At 35.4% G+C, this 17,420-nt stretch overlaps 1 protein-coding gene across 2 annotated transcripts; it reads right to left on the reverse strand.

Moving 5' to 3' along the window:
• Positions 1–14,805, reverse strand: LOC129256652 (RNA exonuclease 4-like). 2 transcript variants are annotated; one of them, XM_054894813.2, is made up of 8 exons: positions 14,742–14,805; positions 12,331–13,188; positions 11,582–11,643; positions 10,105–10,224; positions 9,250–9,449; positions 6,404–6,492; positions 5,166–5,240; positions 1–4,673 (listed from the first exon to the last, which is right to left on the reverse strand). In XM_054894813.2, the coding sequence occupies exons 2-8, from the start codon at positions 13,132–13,134 to the stop codon at positions 4,503–4,505; spliced, it is 1,521 nt and encodes a 506-aa protein (XP_054750788.1). In that variant the 5' UTR covers positions 13,135–13,188; positions 14,742–14,805; the 3' UTR covers positions 1–4,502. The 2 variants fall into 2 exon arrangements, with proteins under 2 accessions (XP_054750788.1, XP_063953846.1); XM_064097776.1 differs by having other exon boundaries at positions 5,131–5,240.
• Between the last annotated feature and the right edge of the window lie 2,615 nt (positions 14,806–17,420).

Raw genomic sequence — 17,420 nt, forward strand, 5'->3', positions numbered from 1 at the left:
TGGTTTTCTTTATGCAATATGGCTTTGCATTCATTTATTTTGAAAATTACTTGAAAATAAAGATAAGTTCTATTACCGGTACCAGATTCAATTATGAAGAACCAGTGATTGGTAAATATTTATTATAATGCATTGACAAATTACTATCTGGCTGAAGATTGAGAAATATCTGATATGATTAATGAATCATGTTGAGAGTCATATACACTGCACAAAGAAATACATGTTTAATCCAAACATTTAAGCTGAATTTGATGAACACGAATTATTTGCATTTAACAATACTTTGCCTGAATATCATGAACAGAATTTGAGAGCGTGAAATAATTCTAAAATCGTAATACTGTATGGTCAAACCTTCCTAGGTTAAACTCGCATAACTAACCCAATCACTTGGGTTAATGATATACAGTGCGTATCAAAAAAAAGTTTACACTTTGTAAAAGCCCTGGGAATAAAAAAATAAACACCATGTGGGTAACTTTTTCACATATATTATTGGGTTTGGGTCTCATCTATCCAATGAAAGTAAAAATGTTGGCAGAATGTTACACTTGAATGAGCACTGTCCATTTTTGTAAAGCTCGCAGAAATCTGTTTGCGCAGAAATGCTCGTTTTCACGCTGTGTCAAGGGGAAAAGGCGAAATCAAACTTACCCTGCGTAACATTTCTCATATATTTTCCTTGCACTTTGAGTCAATTGAAGTAAAACGGATACATGCAAGCATTTTGTAACAATTTTGCCACCAAAATTAAAATTTTAACACTTAGTAAGCACAACTTACCTTTTTGTGCCAGCTGGATCTGAGGACATAACTAAATCTAAACAAAAGCTTGTATCAGACATCTCCAACATTTTTTTCACTAAGTTTTTATCATTTAAAGTGGGTTAACATTTCATTTGTCATGTAACACTTGTTTCTCCACACTTTTCCCAAACTTGACAATGATTAACAAAATGAAATTCAAGCCTGAGCCATTTCATGAAAATCACAGCTCAGTGTAAAGCAAATATCGTCACGATGGCCTTGGTGTGTGGGGGAGTGGGGTGGGCGCAATGGCACTCTTCGAAGTGTTTTGGGCAAGGAAACAAGTTAAAAAGGTAAAAGATATCTTCAAATCAATTTCACTAGCTAAATTCTATGTGTTCCTTATGATTAAGGTCTACTTTTATTCGCATAACTATTTCAAAGTTCTGCGCAAATCATTTTTCACTAACTTTTCAAAAGTAAGTGGTGCTCACTCAAGCGGAAATATTTTTCGATAGTTATATCGTCATTTGCTTAAATGGATCTGTACCAATGTTAAAATGTCAAAAAATCCTCAGGATATTACAGATGTATAATTTTACAGGACTTTTTCTAAGTGTAAACTTTTTTTTGATACGCACTGTATATATATATATATATACTGCCTTATACTATTTTGTTTAACTACTACATACCTTTAAACTTACAATTCTCAAATTTAGATCCCAGATTAATTTTTTTTATTGATAAGGAAAGAAATTCCTGCAAAATATTTGATCTCTCATGAGTAAAATATAGTTTGCCTAATTGGAAGAAAAATTCAGACCAAAATATGCCAAAAAAAAATCATGTGTTATTTGAATCTTCTATGTCAAATCCCTAAGATTCCACCAAAGAACAGATTTAGAACTGTACTCCCATGATATTAGATTTAAAGAAGGCAGACCGGGCAGGTGCTTCATATAAATTTTTGTCTGACAACTTTCCTTCAAGTTTATTGGCTGAGAAGCACTGTGAACAGTTGGATAAAATGTCTGACAAGTCTTTTCAATGCTCCTCTGACACTAGGGCAAAAAACATTTATTGTGGAATTAAAGCAACCAAAGTTGCACATTGCTGTGGTATGAGTACATTAATTACAGAATGAATTAATTGTAATTCATTATCTTTCCTTATGATGCTGTAAACACAATTGTCTACTGAATAATATATGCTTTGTAGGTCAGCATGGTTCCATTAGTTAACATAGTAATAGATATAGGGGCTCATCATGGACCCTAATACAAATGGACTGAGAACATGGCAGGTGATCATTGCATTTCACCCTTGTCAACTGCTCATACTTTTCCCTACAAATATTTCCCCCACATTTCCATAAATACCAATGTTAAAGCAACAAAAGGGAATGATATTTGTTCCCATTGAGACTGCTGCTGCCCTCCCTCTGTATGTACAACAGAAGTAGTTTAATCTAGCAGATGATCTTTCTGGAAGGCAAATGAACAAACGTGATCTCATGCTTCCCAATTTGACTTTCGATCAAATCTGCATTCTTTATTCATAGAGTCCAATGCATACTTCTCAAGTAGGTGAAAACGTGATTTATTGGGTACATACAGTATAGGCTGTTTTTCAATGCATCATCATAATTTGCAGAAGATCTTCAAGAAGATAAACTAGCACATCAATGATGTGGAGCTCATCCAGCATCTTGCTACGAAATTTAACACAATTTGTAATTTCAGCCCAGTTGACACTGTAGTGAATTATATTGGTGACATATATTGAGGAAAAAGAATTGAAAATGATGAAGAAATGACCGAGAAGAAGCATTTTATGTGATTTATGAACAAATTCCGTATAAATTAGCATAAATAATTTTCTAGTCAAAATTTCTACATTTTGTGTAGAACCTTGGTAAACCTCATGAAGCTCTACCAGATGGAAGCAAACAAAATCAAAATCGGTGAAGAAATACAGAAGCATTTTATGTGAATTTTGAAAAATGTGCATAAATCAGCATATTTAATGAGTTTCAAAAGTCTGTGGGGTAGTTTTGAATCCCCAACCTAGTGCTATCATATAAAGCAAACAGAATTGAAATCGGACTTGAAATGATGAAGAAAGACCATTTTCAAATTTGGTCATTAAATAAAGAAGAGGTATTTCCCTTGATTTATGAATTTCTCATAAATTAGCATAAATAACTTTTTACTCAAAATTTCAAAATTCTGTGTAAAAGTTTGATGAACTTCATGAAGCTCTACCAGATGGAAGAAAAAAAATCAAAATTGGTCAACAAATAAAGGAGAAGCAGTTTTTGTGAATTTTGAAAAAATGTGCATAAATTAGCATATTTAATGAGTTTCAAAATTCTGTGAAGAATCCTCCACCTAGTGCTTTCATATAACTGTCAACAGAATTAAAATCGGACTTGAAATGACGAAAAAGAAGCGTTTTGAAATTGTGGACGGACAACACGCCACGGCATAAGTGAGCTAATAAAAATGAAATGTGGGCAGTCATGATTAAATCAAAAGACCTTTTCATAACCAGTCCATTTGTTACAAGGTCCATGGTCTAATCAAGGGGCAATTCTATACAATATGAAGATAGTAATCCCTATATGTGGGACATGAGATGTATGCTTTCGTGTCCATCAGAAAAGTTTGTTGTCCTGAAATTATGAGTGAAGAAAGGAAACAAGTGGAATGCCTCTGGCCGTCTCACCTGCATCACGCGATTCAATATAGCAGCAGTGCTGATTTTGAAAACTACTATAACTCGCACAAGATGTTCAGTGATACTTGGTTACTCTTATTTCCACGTTTTATGAACTAGACCAATACACTTAAATAGAGATATGATGGCAATTCAACAAATACCCCCAACGTGGCCAAAGTTCTTTGACCTTACATGACCTTTGACCTTGATCATGTGACCTGAAACTCGCACAGGATGTTCAGTGATACTTGATTACTATTATGTCCAAGTTTTATGAACTAGACCAACACACTTTCAAATTTATGGCTGTAATTCAACAAATACCCCAATTTGGCCAAAGTTCATTGACCCTAAATGACCTTTGACCTTGATCATGTGACCTGAAACTTGCACAGGATGTTCAGTAATACTTGATTACTATTATGTTCAAGTTTCATGAATCAGATCCATAAACTTTCAAAGTTATGATGGTAATTCAACAGATACAGTACCCCCAATTCGGCCAAAGTTCATTGACCCTAAATGACCTTTGACCTTGGTCATGTGATGTGAAACTCATGCAGGATGTTCAGTGATACTTGATTAACCTTATGTATAAGTTTCATGAACTAGGTCCATATATTTTCTAAGTTATGATGACATTTCAAAAACTTAACCTTAGGTTAAGATTTTGATGTTGATTCCCCCAACATGGTCTAAGTTCATTGACCCTAAATGACCTTTGACCTTGGTCATGTGACATGAAACTCAGGCAGGATGTTCAGTAATACTTGATTAACCTTATGGCCAAGTTTCATGAACTAGGTCCATATACTTTCTAAGTTATGCTGTCATTTCAAAAACTTAACCTCAGGTTAAGATTTGGTGTTGACGCCGCCGTCGCCGCCGCCGCCGCCGTCGGAAAAGCGGCGCCTATAGTCTCACTCTGCTATGCAGGTGAGACAAAAAATGGGGGGTCAGACATACAGAAATGGTGATTACTATACATGTATAGAATAGACCCTTGGCTAAAAGGATTAGAAGTTTCTTCATTTTTTGGTGACTTTTCTTCTTTGTTGAAGTGATTTTTCCCATGTTGTTCTATGAAGGGTGTATAATCTCATAGCAGTCTGTGCATCCTCTACTGAGTTATGCTCACCTTCCTGGACTGTCACTCCAAGTACTATCTTTGCCAACTTCTTCAGAGCAGGACGTTTGGTCTGAAATACAATCAAATATTCTCTTTCACATTTGAGAACTGAATGACAGTAACAGCAAGAGACATAGACATCTGTGAATTCAGATGGCAGATCGAGGTGCGACATACTAATCTTGATTCTGATTTCTTTATAGTTCAGAAATCAATTTTGTTCAATAATTATGATAAAGATCAAGAATTTTAGTAGATGAGAGCATGAGAATGCATTACTGTTATTGTGTTTCATGGTGTTCAAACTGTCAACATCCTTTTATCAGAAAACTGATCTCCAACAACCCCATCGGAATTTGGAAAGAAATATTTCCAATGTGACTAATAACTGATCGATGAGCTACTCCATGCTAATGGTCTTAGTTATTACTACTGTAACACATCTAGTATTCTAATGATAGCCACCGTAAAATTGATATGCATATTTTCTTGCAAAATCATCTATTTGTTTGACAAGCTACATTTACCTCTCTTCAATATACAAGGTATATCATCAACTGACCTTCATCAGCTCCCTGAAGTGTGGGTAGGAAGCTGTATCTCTTATCAATCTTCTAGGGTGACCCAAAAATAAAACCTGAGAAAGAAAAGCACAAAATATTAATTTTAAATTAATAAGGATTGGGCAAAGTAAAATGACAATTCAAACACATCTCTCTGGTAACTTCATGAAATAGAATAACTTCATTAAAATGGTCAATGACTCAGTTTCTCTCTGATTCCAAATTCATAAAGGTGGTATTTAATCCATGGTTGGAAACTTTAAGAAAATGTTATGCATTAATTATGCTTGATTCAGCACTTTATGAAGAATTCATTCACTAACAAATGTGCACATTTTACACAGGTTGCAAAATTGATGCTTGTTACTAAGGAAATGCATTGATGAGCCCACTGTACATAAATGATGCCAATCTAACCAATCACATGTACACTGTTGCAAAAGGAGATAGATAAATATTCTTTGTAGGAACTACTGTTGGTACTGAACATTGTTTTAATTCACTTGCCATGTACATTATTGCTCTTTTCCAATCACGTGAAAAGAGTTTTTTTCTATGAGATCTCGAAGGTGTTTCATTAACATTTTTGTCCGACAAGTTATCAGATCTGACAACTTTCCTTGATTTTGATTGGCTGAGAAGCACTGTTACTATGGTAACTGTCGGATAGGATGGGACTTGTCGGATAAAACGTCAGACAAATCTTTTCATGAAATGCTCCCCAGGTGGGTGATTCATAAAGCTATTTGTAAGTTAAGAGCAACTTTAAGAAAGACTGGTGATCCTTTCTTGTGGTAAATGGTACAGTTAAAAAATGCTCATTGGCGATGGTTAAGTGTAAGAAAGGTTCACCAGTCGTTGGGCGTTGTGGCGTGCGCCTGTAATCCAAGCTATGTGGGGAAGTTACAAATTGATGCAGAGGTTCGAGGTTCGAGCCCTGGTCACGTCTTTCGGATGGTGACGTTAAAGGTCGGTCCCAGACGTAAATAATCATATCTGATTGATACACGTCTGACAAAACTCAAATACACACACACACCCCTCTGACCTTACAATATTTTCCATGGAAAAAAAATCTGATTGGCTGGGGATCTATGAGCTTGTTGAGCAATGTCTTATCAATAGAACTTATAACATGAGTGTGCACTGTACTCTCATACAATGAAGATATGTTAAAAAATCTTTACAATATAATTCATGTCTTCCCCTTCCCTACAATGATCAAGAATAAACTTACCTTCATATCATTTTTGAGAGCATGTCCAACAAGAATCCTGTCTTTCATGATATCTGCTACCTCTTTCTGAACAGTCATGAACTCATCAGCTGTAAAACAGAGAAATGAAAGACACAAGGAAATTATCATTTATTTTTAGACAAATATTTGTGTATGTATTGCAGATTAAAGATTATGATTGTGTGTCTTTTTTTATTCAAATTGTGCACATATTATTGTGTGCAGAGACAAGGGACACTGCACTGTCAGATATACACGTAGTGCACCATCCAATTAATACAAACTTATTGCAAGTCATGCAATCAAATTCATATATTCATGTAATTATCATTTAAGGATGTTCCACAGTTAAGTTTGTGCGCATTATGATCTGAGCATAGTTTACACTCTGCGCGCTGACGTCACAATGGATGAACAGGTGATTAATTAGCTGCGGGTATGAGCTGATTTTTCTCATCTTCTGCACTTTAATTGCAGATCCGATGCGTTATTTCATGAAGCTAAAAAATTGAATTATTCCATGGACCATTCAAAAAAATATTCTCTAAAATTTCAAAATACTTTACTCTGCAGTGCTGCCAAGAATCACGAATATTACCCCGAGTTTGTATAAATGGTAGAGTGGTCTTGAATTTTTTTTCGCATAGATACTAAGCATTCGGCGCATTTTTAGTGTTTTAAACAGCACATTTGCTCAAATAAAAATGCTGATAGTTTAAAAACAAGCACATGAACCCCTATTTTTTAATGTTTGTACCTCTTAGGTATACCTTCCTCTACAACTCTGCAAATTTTGGTAAAAATGACATGGATTTTTAATAAAGTGCAGCATTTATTGTACGTTTGTAGTTTGTTACTAAAATTCTACATTTTTTAGATTGGGATTTTGTTATCTTTTACGCCATTTTTAAGAACTGACGGTGCTGTTAAACTTAAAATTGAAAACAAATAGCACTATAAATAGATTCTCCATTCTAACGATACAATTATTAAATCTCTTGCGAAATTTGATGACTTTTTCATGTATTTTGACTGAGTAATAGAGGTTTAAACTCATTGTAGTAGTCTTGGGCGGTCTAAAAATGCCAAATTCTTTTGAATGCGCAATTCTTAAGAACATCAATTTGGGTGAACTTTGAAGCTCTATAGCAAAAAATCAAGCACATGGACTTATGTTAATTTTTGCATAATTCGAATATCAAGGTTCTAAAGTACCTATGTGCAAAGTTTGGTGAAAATGACATGGATTTCACTTTAACTGTGGAACGTCCTTAAAGTAGAGAAGTATGATTCATGACAATATTTAGAGAATAGTAAGTGGTTTATGTTTTTATACAACTCTGGCATGTATCAATATATGTGAAGTAGAGGCATGCAGTACAATTCACTTTGAACATACATGTAATTTTTCATCATATTGAATGCATATACATTTTTGCATTTATCTTGGAATTGAGAATGCCTTGCGCATTGCTTTATGATAAAACAAGAGTGTAGCTAAGGCGAGCACATAATATGCCCGCCTGTAACATGGAAAATGGAGTTATTGGTTAAGCAAGAAAAGTGGAAGGTGGCAACTTCACCTTTGACCTTTTGACCTCAAAATCTATAGGCTTCCTGGGATCCATGCTAGTATTATACACACCAAATTATATGAGCCAAGGTTAAGTTAAACTAAAGTTATTGTGTTTACTAGGACTTCAGAAGGGTAAGATGAAAACATGTCAGTGTGACCTTGACCTTTTGACCTCAAAATCAATAGGCTTCCTGGGATCCATGCTAGTATCATATACACCAAATCATATGAGCCTTGGTTAAGTTAAACCATAGAGCTATTACAGAAGGAGGACTGACTCTCTCGAACGCTTTGCCCCATGCGCGGCACCGCTAATCCCCTCACAGCAGGGTGGTCCATCACGGCACTTTCACACTTACAGGCGCAGGTCGCCCGTAAATCAGCCCTAAATCAGATAGGGAAAATTAATCGAATACAATTTAAAACGCCGTCATTCGGACCCAATGGGTAATATTAATATAAATAAAATTTAAAGATCATAATCAACGAAATATCATAAAAGTTAGGTCTAGATCTATCTCTTCAAATGCGTCAAATCAAGTATTTTTCTGAAACGGTCCCTAGCTGAGGCCTGTACTGTGTGAATGAGCTGAGCGCGCGAGCTCAGAGCTCAAGCATCACACTCACCTTCAACTTACACAAATTTACGTTTACGGCGGTGCCTCGCAGGGACCTTCTAAAAATCACTGACCTCAGATTTTACGAGCGGGCTTACTGCGTTACGTATTAAAGCGGGCTCGTACTTTCGCCTGGCGGCTCGCCGATTGATGTTAGATATCGTTCCTTCGCCAGAGGGAAGCAATAACAAAGGATTAACAGAGGAATTGGAAGAAGGATCTCCTTCTGTGTTTAATAGCTCCATGGTTAAACTGAAGTTATTGCATTTAAAAGGAAAAGTTTAAGGACGGACAGACAGACGGACACCGAGCATGATACCATAATACGTCCTGTCGAGGACGGGCGTATAAAAACTCCCAACTAATGTCTCAGTCACAAACATCAAAGCCACCATGGATTCCAAATTATCTGTGGCCAATAGCAATTATAGGATAGAAACAGAATTTCCATGGACACATGCTGTACATGTAGTAGTCACATATTTTAGGGTTGCCAGTTTGCCACAAGGCACATTTCTGACTTATGGAGACAGAAAACCTTCAGCTGCCATATGTCTTTCAAAGTGAAGATGGTTGCAGGATGTATCTTATTGATTATGAGTACGATTATGAGATGTTAAAAACCTTGCATCATTTGTGTAACGTTTACTTACCATCACCTTTAAATAAATCCTTAGGACGAACACCACTGAACTCTGTCCTGAAATCTGTGACTTTCTCACGTGGTTTGACAAATTTGTCATAGATGCACTGACCATATTCATTGACCATGGAGACTCTTGCTAGAATACTCTCTTTACCTTCATGTCCAACACCAACCATTTCACAATCAAGAGCAATACACTTTGTAATCCTACACAAAGAAAAGGATTTATACATTGTAAGTTCTAACAACCCAAAACAAGCATCAGTCCATCCATGTCCAGTAATGGCAACTACACCAACAATGTTGATCAATTAAAACCAATCAAGCTAACCCCCAAATCATGATTACAAACAACATTAGTCAAATTGCCCAGAGAATGCCCTCCCATAAGATCAGAAACTTATCCTTTCATTTATAGGCCTGTATTGGACCTCTCTTGGTATAGAGGCTGTATACAGAACAATACAATAAGAAAGAACAAAGTTATTAGAAGAGTGAAATTTATTTATACTACAAACAGAATCCTTGTGCAGCTTATTACATGAATCAATATTTATCCCATCACATAAATTACTAAGAATATTAACAATATTAACATGTGATAAAGTTAACATTTCATTATCCAAATAAGTTCTAAGCTCTTACATGTTAAATTCAATACCAATGAAGACAAATACACAATAGCATTTATTTCCTGGGGGGGGGGCAGATATCATACACGCATATATGAAGATTGAACACACACAAAAAAAATCAAAATGTTACGATGGAGTAAGAAGAAATGATGTCCACTAAGTATTTACATGTAAGCTATTGCCTTTCAAAAATCAACAGATGGAGAAACTATTATGTTAACACTCACTTATAACTTTGCTGAGAATCTGTAACATTAACAGTTTCATTGTGTTGAGATGAACCTTTCTCTGACTCTAAGAGAGCTGGATCAACGTCATCAAACCATATCTCATTCTCCTTCTTCACACTGAAATAATTGTAAAGTGAATGAACTTAAAATTATTTCACAAGTAAGTAGCTTTAGAGCTACTGCTCATTAACAAATACCTACATGTAATTTGTATGAACCAGAAACACATTTGAAGTCGGGCAATTTAACTCTCTATCAATTATATGAATATATATATATTTCTGTGGAAGAGGAAATAAAAATAAGGAGAAAATAAAATTCTCGACTGGACTTCTAATTTTCTACTTCATAATAAAAACATACAAGTATTTAATAGGATATCAAACAATAGGCAAGTAAAGCTCATGGCTTGCTATGACAATAATCAATGGGTGGGTCTTGAGACAAGGTTTATACAGACTGTTGTTTACATTTCAAATGCAACAAATGGTAGGCTTAACGACTTAGACTAATAAGGGCAGTTTTACAAAGCATTGGCTTGAGCCTACTAGCTAGATTATAGCATATAATCTAGGCGGAGGCTGCAGTTATTGTCTTTGCTGTTATACTGAATGTAAGCGATAAGTCTAATCTGGTGTATAGGCGGTGGCTAATCAATATTCATGTATTCATCTCGTCATTTGACATGTTCTGGTACCTGTACCTGTATTGCTGTCGTGTGCCAACAACTTGAGATCATAAAAGCAAAGATATTATCGTTACACAGAGAGATTGCCTGGTAGATTTCGCTTTTTCCACATCCCATCCATCGTCAATAATGCTACGAATGGCAGATTCTTAAAGGTCTCAGAATTTTCCACTAGAAATGCCGAGTTTATCGGCAGCATAATCCAAACTCTCGCAAAAGTTTCTTGCGTATACTCGTACTCGCCATTTTGGATGAAGAAAGTGATGTCATGTCACGTGACTTATATGTATTCTTTCCAACGTATTGTGATTGGTCAGATTTAGTTCTTCTTCATACATATGCATGATAATTTTTCGTAAGAAAAAATGGAGTCATTTCATAGTCGATAATAAAAAAACAACATCCAAAGCAAGACAGGAGTGTATAGGCGGTGGCTACTAACGCAGCCACGATGCATAGTCTTTGCCAGATCAGACGTATCGCTTGCGTTCAGCATAACAGCAAAGTCAATAACTGCAGCCTCCTCCTACATGTAGATTATAGGCTAGCTAGATTATGGTTGCTCAAACATTCTTAATTCAGTAGAATGCGAAGATAAAATTGCGATGAGTATAAGAAAGTATCACACAATAATGTACTTGTTTCCATTGGGATCAATACCTGCATACAATGACTGGAATATAGTTGTAATTGAAGGTTTCATTCCTGTCCTTTGATTACATCAGTTTTTTTCTATTAAATTCATTATTCATTTAATTTTAAGGGAAATAAATGCATCTTACTTACAGAGCTTTGTTCTTGTTTTTAGACTTCATCTTTAGACTCTTTGGTGCAGATGCCTTCAATTTCTAATTGAAATCAAAGAACAAAGATCATCATAATAAAAAAAATTAATTCCTTATTGTAGCATTTGTGGATCATCATGTAAATCAAGAATGTAAAGTATATTTGAGGAATTAATTGATTAAATCTATCAATGAACAACACTGAAAATAATTTGGATCACAGCCTGGAAAAGAACAAAAGAATTGAGGAAAATAAATTTTATATCTTAAAAAGGGATAAAGAATCTTTGGGGAAGAAAATATGAGGCATTAAAAAAAGTCATTAAAAAAATACATTTCAAAGAAATTATATTTAATTGATTGAGGAGAACTTCCCTTATTGGGGGGGGGGGCACTTCCATTGACGAGTGGATACCATGTGCGACAAAAAAAAACACGTAAAAAGGATCACTTTTTCAAAATACATGTAGGACATGTTACGTACGTAATGTAATAATAAGCAGAAACTTCTGTCAACAGTCGTATTGTCATTCACATGATGAGACCTATACCAATAAATAGATATACATTTGGAAAAAAAACTATACTAAAAATATTCTATTTTATAGGACAATAGTTAACATTTTTTCAAATGGACTGTATCATACAGACAATTTATTTTTTTTGGTAAAATGCATGGTATAAATTATAGCTTAAATAACAAAAGAAGTAACATTATATGATTGCCAAAGACATGTAGATGATACTCACATTAGCTAATGATTTCCAGTTAGAAGCTACATCTTGAGGTTCCTCTGGTAATTTGAATGGTTCATCATTGCCAGAGGACATACCAGAATCTAAAGTATCATTCACCACCTGCTGCTTCTTCTTCTTCATTCTTATCAATTCTGTCTCATTTGTGTCTTGCTCACCCTTCATTTTCCTTTTTCTTGACAATTTCTTCTCATTCATCCCTTGATTATCACAAGATGAAATGATTGGATTCTCATCTTCAAGCGTCACCTGACTAGTTAGTTTATGACTAGGAGCACCTGAGTGTCCAGGGATTGATGTCTGCCTTGATGTCTTCTTTGATTTTTCATTCATGCTGCCAGAGCCTACTTCACTTTGATAACCAGTCCATGATGCATTTTTACTCCTAATCATTGTCTTTTCCCTTTCTTTACGTTTGAGAACTTTAAGTTTCCTTTTCCTTTTCTTGTCCTTTTGTTTTTGTTTAATGGATGTATTTTTGACATCATGATCCAGGCTTGAAATTTCCTCTTTTCTGTTTCTAGCTATCATGGTCAAAACATCTCTTCTAGAGGCAGAAGCGAAAATTCCTTTGTTATAAATGTTTTGGGTGGATTTATCTGCCTTCTTCATGTTTCCAGATGGCTTTCCCTTTCTCTTTCGTTTCTTGGGGTGAGCTTTTCTATACTCAATTTGAGACTGATTCTGAGAAGCAACGTCAGCAGTCCTTGATGCTGACTTCTTATCATGTTTCAAGAAGTATACCCAACGTTTTCCTTTATTTTTTACTTGAGACTTGACTGAATGCACCGCTGTCATTTTCACATAGGAGTACAGCTACATGTACTGCAAGAGTTGCCGATATGACTTAACCTGAAATGAATTAAAAAACAAACAAACATCTTGAGCATTAACATTTGTGGTAGAGAGAGATAAGGAGAGTTTAAAAAAAATAATTCAGAAATTGTCCTGACACAGATTGAGGAGCATCAGTATAAGTCTCTTCTTTTTCTTCCCTTTAGTTGAATCAACGATCCAAACCCAGCTACACATAACTATTCTATATTTATTACATTCACAATCTTCACAAAACCCGCCCAAACCTGTTTGTCAACAGCTAGTGAAAGGTGGACGAATAGGGGGAAGGGGACAATGAGCAAATGAGCAATTGGAAGGGGGGCTGACCCCTCCCATCAGTAGAGGCGCACAGCTGATATGGGAAACTGTCAAGCAATTTTTTTTTTTTTGGGGGGGGGGGCTAATTTTCACAACTTACTGCCTAAATCTGCAATTTTGGATAAGCTTTAACATTGCAATGAATGGGGATTTCAGGGCTCCTTTTTTTCAGTTTATTTATTTATTTATTCACAATCTTTCAACAGGATACCCAATTAACATAAAAATTGCTCTCCCTTGGGTCCTGCATAAATTAGTAAAATTCACATGAGAAAATATACATACATAAAACATAATAGTTAAAGTTAGAAATAAACAATACCAACTATGATAAAATTAATGCACATCATTAGAAAAAATGGAATATACATGTATGAAATTGACATCGGATATATTTAGTATTGGAAAATTAAGCTGGGAATTGGACTTAATGTTATCTTTTAAATATTTTTTAAAACTTGAGAGGGAGGTTATGTTTTGAGGTTCAGGTTGAAGACTATTTCACAATGAGACGGCTCGATAATGAAAGGAGTGTTTACATGATTCAACATGACATTTTGGGAAGTGTAACTTATTTTGAGAGGAATTACTTGTGCAGTATGAATGAATTTCTTTCCTAAAAGTAAATAACCTAGATAAGCATGTGGGAGCAATAAATTTCATACATTTGAACATCAAAATAAATCTTTAAAAAAAGCACTCTGTAGTCTGGTAGGGAGATAGGGTTCCCATGCACCCCATTGATATATTTTTTAAACCTAGGTAGGTAAGTATATAGTGATATACTGCAATATCTAATAGTGTTCGACTGTGTAGGAGCTGAGTATAAATAATTTATTGGTTGGATTGCTTAACTAAGCTAGTCGTACAGACAACTGCCGGAAAACAGAAGACTGCCCTCTACCAGGAAAATGCACAACAAAAAACGTGATCTACGAAGCCAAAGTTACCACCCCCCACGACGAAAAATCCTACATCGGACTGACCGCCACCACATTCAAAACCAGACATGCATCTCACAAAGCGTCATTTAAAGATAAAGAGAAGAGGCACAGCACCGAGCTCAGTAAGCATATCTGGAAACTGAAAGATGAGGGCACACCCCACAAGATAACCTGGAGAATCGTACGCCATGCACAACCCTACTCTCCACTCACAAAACGCTGCAACCTCTGCCTATGGGAGAAATACTTCATCATCACCGCAAACAGAAACAACAATTTGAACTCTCGAACTGAACTCATATCTACCTGTAGACATAAGAAAAAGTTCCTCCTTGCTGGATATGGATAGCCCCACCAGCCCCCCCTCACATGTAACCATGTAATAATGACCCCTAAGTACCCCTGATGTAATAAACAATACACATGTACCCCTTCAGTAACCCCTTTCATCTCTGTCAACCCAATGTTATACCCTAATGCACATGCTCTGTATACTTTATTCTGTCCCAAAAATTGTGTTCTTCATACTAATCAGTCGCTGATGTAGTCTGGTAGGCAGGTAGGGTTCCCATGCACCCGAATGATATATTTTTTTAACCTACATTTTTGTAATCCTTAAGATGTTTATTGAATGAATTTTGATGTTCCCAAAACGAAATATTGTCCCATGGGGTTCAAATTCAAAATGGCGTCCAAAATGGCCGCCATATTCATGGGATTTGGATTTTCGTACATAGATTCCGACACAAACATTCATTTGCCACAAAATTAGTGTCATATGAAAGATGAATAAATTTTCTACAAGTTGATACTATTCATGGGTGATGAAATGGTAATTCGGCTGAGATTTTAATGAGAAAAGTACAATTTTGAGAATTTTTTAAAAATATTGAAAATTTGTGAACTACATGATTTACCATAAATCTAAGGAAAATAAAGGAATCGCCTCGAAAATTTCTAGAAAACTTTCCTAGTATACAATTATTAAGTGGACGAAATTCCAAATCGATATCATCATTAGTCACAAACTTATTATGTCTAAAACTTGAAAATTCAATTTTCAGAAATTTTGCTTTTTTTTTTACTGCATATCGGAGACTTGGATATATTAATGTATATTGTCACATTTTCAACCCAGAAAATGGAAAAGGCCTTCATAAAATGCAAAATTATCTATTATTTTGTTGGTAGAATTTACTACAATCCCTTTATTCTTCGATTTCAAGTCGGTTGATATAGTTTTTAAAAGAATTAAGACTTATGGCCCAAATTTGTATGTTTTTGGTAAAAAAAATTGCACATGCACTGTTATTGATCAGATTTATTATGAATATCAGTAATAAATGCACAATCTCAACATTCGATATGAAAGATGATGTATCAATGAGAATATTGGCAGGCTTCATGCCACCATGAGTATCTTCATTTGCTTCAGATAGAAGGAAAATATGCTGAATGTATTAAGCGATTTTGCGCTAAAGTGAGGCCAAAAAGCAACCTCGGTGTGGCAGTCACACCTATGAAAACGATTGCAAAGTGATGAATGGTATGCCATTCAAATAATACAATAGCTCTGATCAGCCTTTCGCATCGATTGTGTTGGTATGACTAACACACCGTAATGTACAGTATAGAATGTGCATGGTAATAGAAATGTATCTGATTCAGAAGGATGTAAAGGGAAAAAAGGTGTTTCTGTTACATCATAAAGAAATTTATTTATTGAAGTCTTTTGGAAACATTTATAAGATACACTAGCACTGCCGGTAATAGAGATGAAGTTCTGACATATCAATACATAACTGAAAGGAACATGTCAAAGCTACCCCCACCTTATCTGTATTTTGAATCTATGGCCTGTATTCCAAAATCCGGTTTATTTTCCAACATGTTCTAACTCTTTTCTAAATTTATGAAGAGCCAATATTCTGTTTATTATATATCTCTTATGTTTACAACTCTGTTTCGTTTGCTTTCATAATGAAGGAAAAAACTCAATTATCATTCTCAGACAACTATGAACCATTTGGGGGTCAATATTAATGGAATTTGCTCTCCACAGTAAAAATCATTGGGGGTGATTCTGTCGTCAGTCAAAAAGTGATCATAGTTGAAAACCATAACGTAGTTCAGATGACCGACGATCTGACATGGTATGTGATGGTCGTTTACCAAAACAAAATAAATCACGATCAAAATCAAAACGTCGAAAGAACTAACCAATCAGCGAAATGGACACAGCACACGATACTATCACAGATCCTGATCATTATCAGTCTAAAGGCAGTCTATCCAACTTTGCATAATTTGACATAATACATACCAATGGACCACACACAGTTGTAAATTCAGAAGGCACAGTAGCATTTGCTAACATTTACATATGCCCACAGAGCCGGTCAACATAAGCTCTACCGAAGAGTTGACTCAAGTGCAAGTACTAACACTATCATAGTCCGTACGCCAAGGAAATATAAAGTTCAAAGTGGGAATCATTAGTGAAACAAACACCTGTGAAACTTGAAGCTTATGGTGAGATTCCAATTAAATGTAAAGGTACACTAATTTGACATAAAATGTTACAGTCCAAAATGGTCAACATAGACATTCTATGTACCAGATGTCAAGGTTTCAGCTATCCTTGGGTTGTTAGGTTGCACTGACCTTGGAATTATCACAATTTACTCAATGTACAATTATGACACACCAACACCTAACCCAAACCTGAACAAATACTTATCACAAGTGATGAGGATCTCGAACAAGCATTTCCAGAGCAGTTCGATGCTATTGGTAGTTTCAAAGGAAAAAAAGATGCTTCATGTCAAGGACATTTGCTAAACCTACCACAGACGCACCACGCAAGTACAGCACATCAATTGAAGGACAAGATCAACGTGGAGGAACACGACAAGAATCGGTACTTGTTCATGGAGACGGCAAAGCAAGAAGGCTCAGTGTTCAACAGCTCCAAGTGCACAATCA

Source organism: Lytechinus pictus, chromosome 3 (genome assembly GCF_037042905.1).
Source record: "Lytechinus pictus isolate F3 Inbred chromosome 3, Lp3.0, whole genome shotgun sequence".
Taxonomy (NCBI): Eukaryota; Metazoa; Echinodermata; class Echinoidea; order Temnopleuroida; family Toxopneustidae; genus Lytechinus; species Lytechinus pictus.

What these genes read in the sequence shown, in the direction of transcription:
- LOC129256652 (XM_054894813.2), bottom strand. Translation starts at nt 13,134, where the DNA reads ATGACAGCGGTGCATTCAGTCAAGTCTCAAGTAAAAAATAAAGGAAAA. An exon ending in AAAAACAAGAACAAAGCTCT is followed by an intron (nt 10,225 to 11,581) that starts GTAAGTAAGATG and finishes CAATTATTTCAG; the next exon opens with TGTGAAGAAGGAGAATGAGA. An exon ending in GATTCTCAGCAAAGTTATAA is followed by an intron (nt 9,450 to 10,104) that starts GTGAGTGTTAAC and finishes TTCTTTGTGTAG; the next exon opens with GATTACAAAGTGTATTGCTC.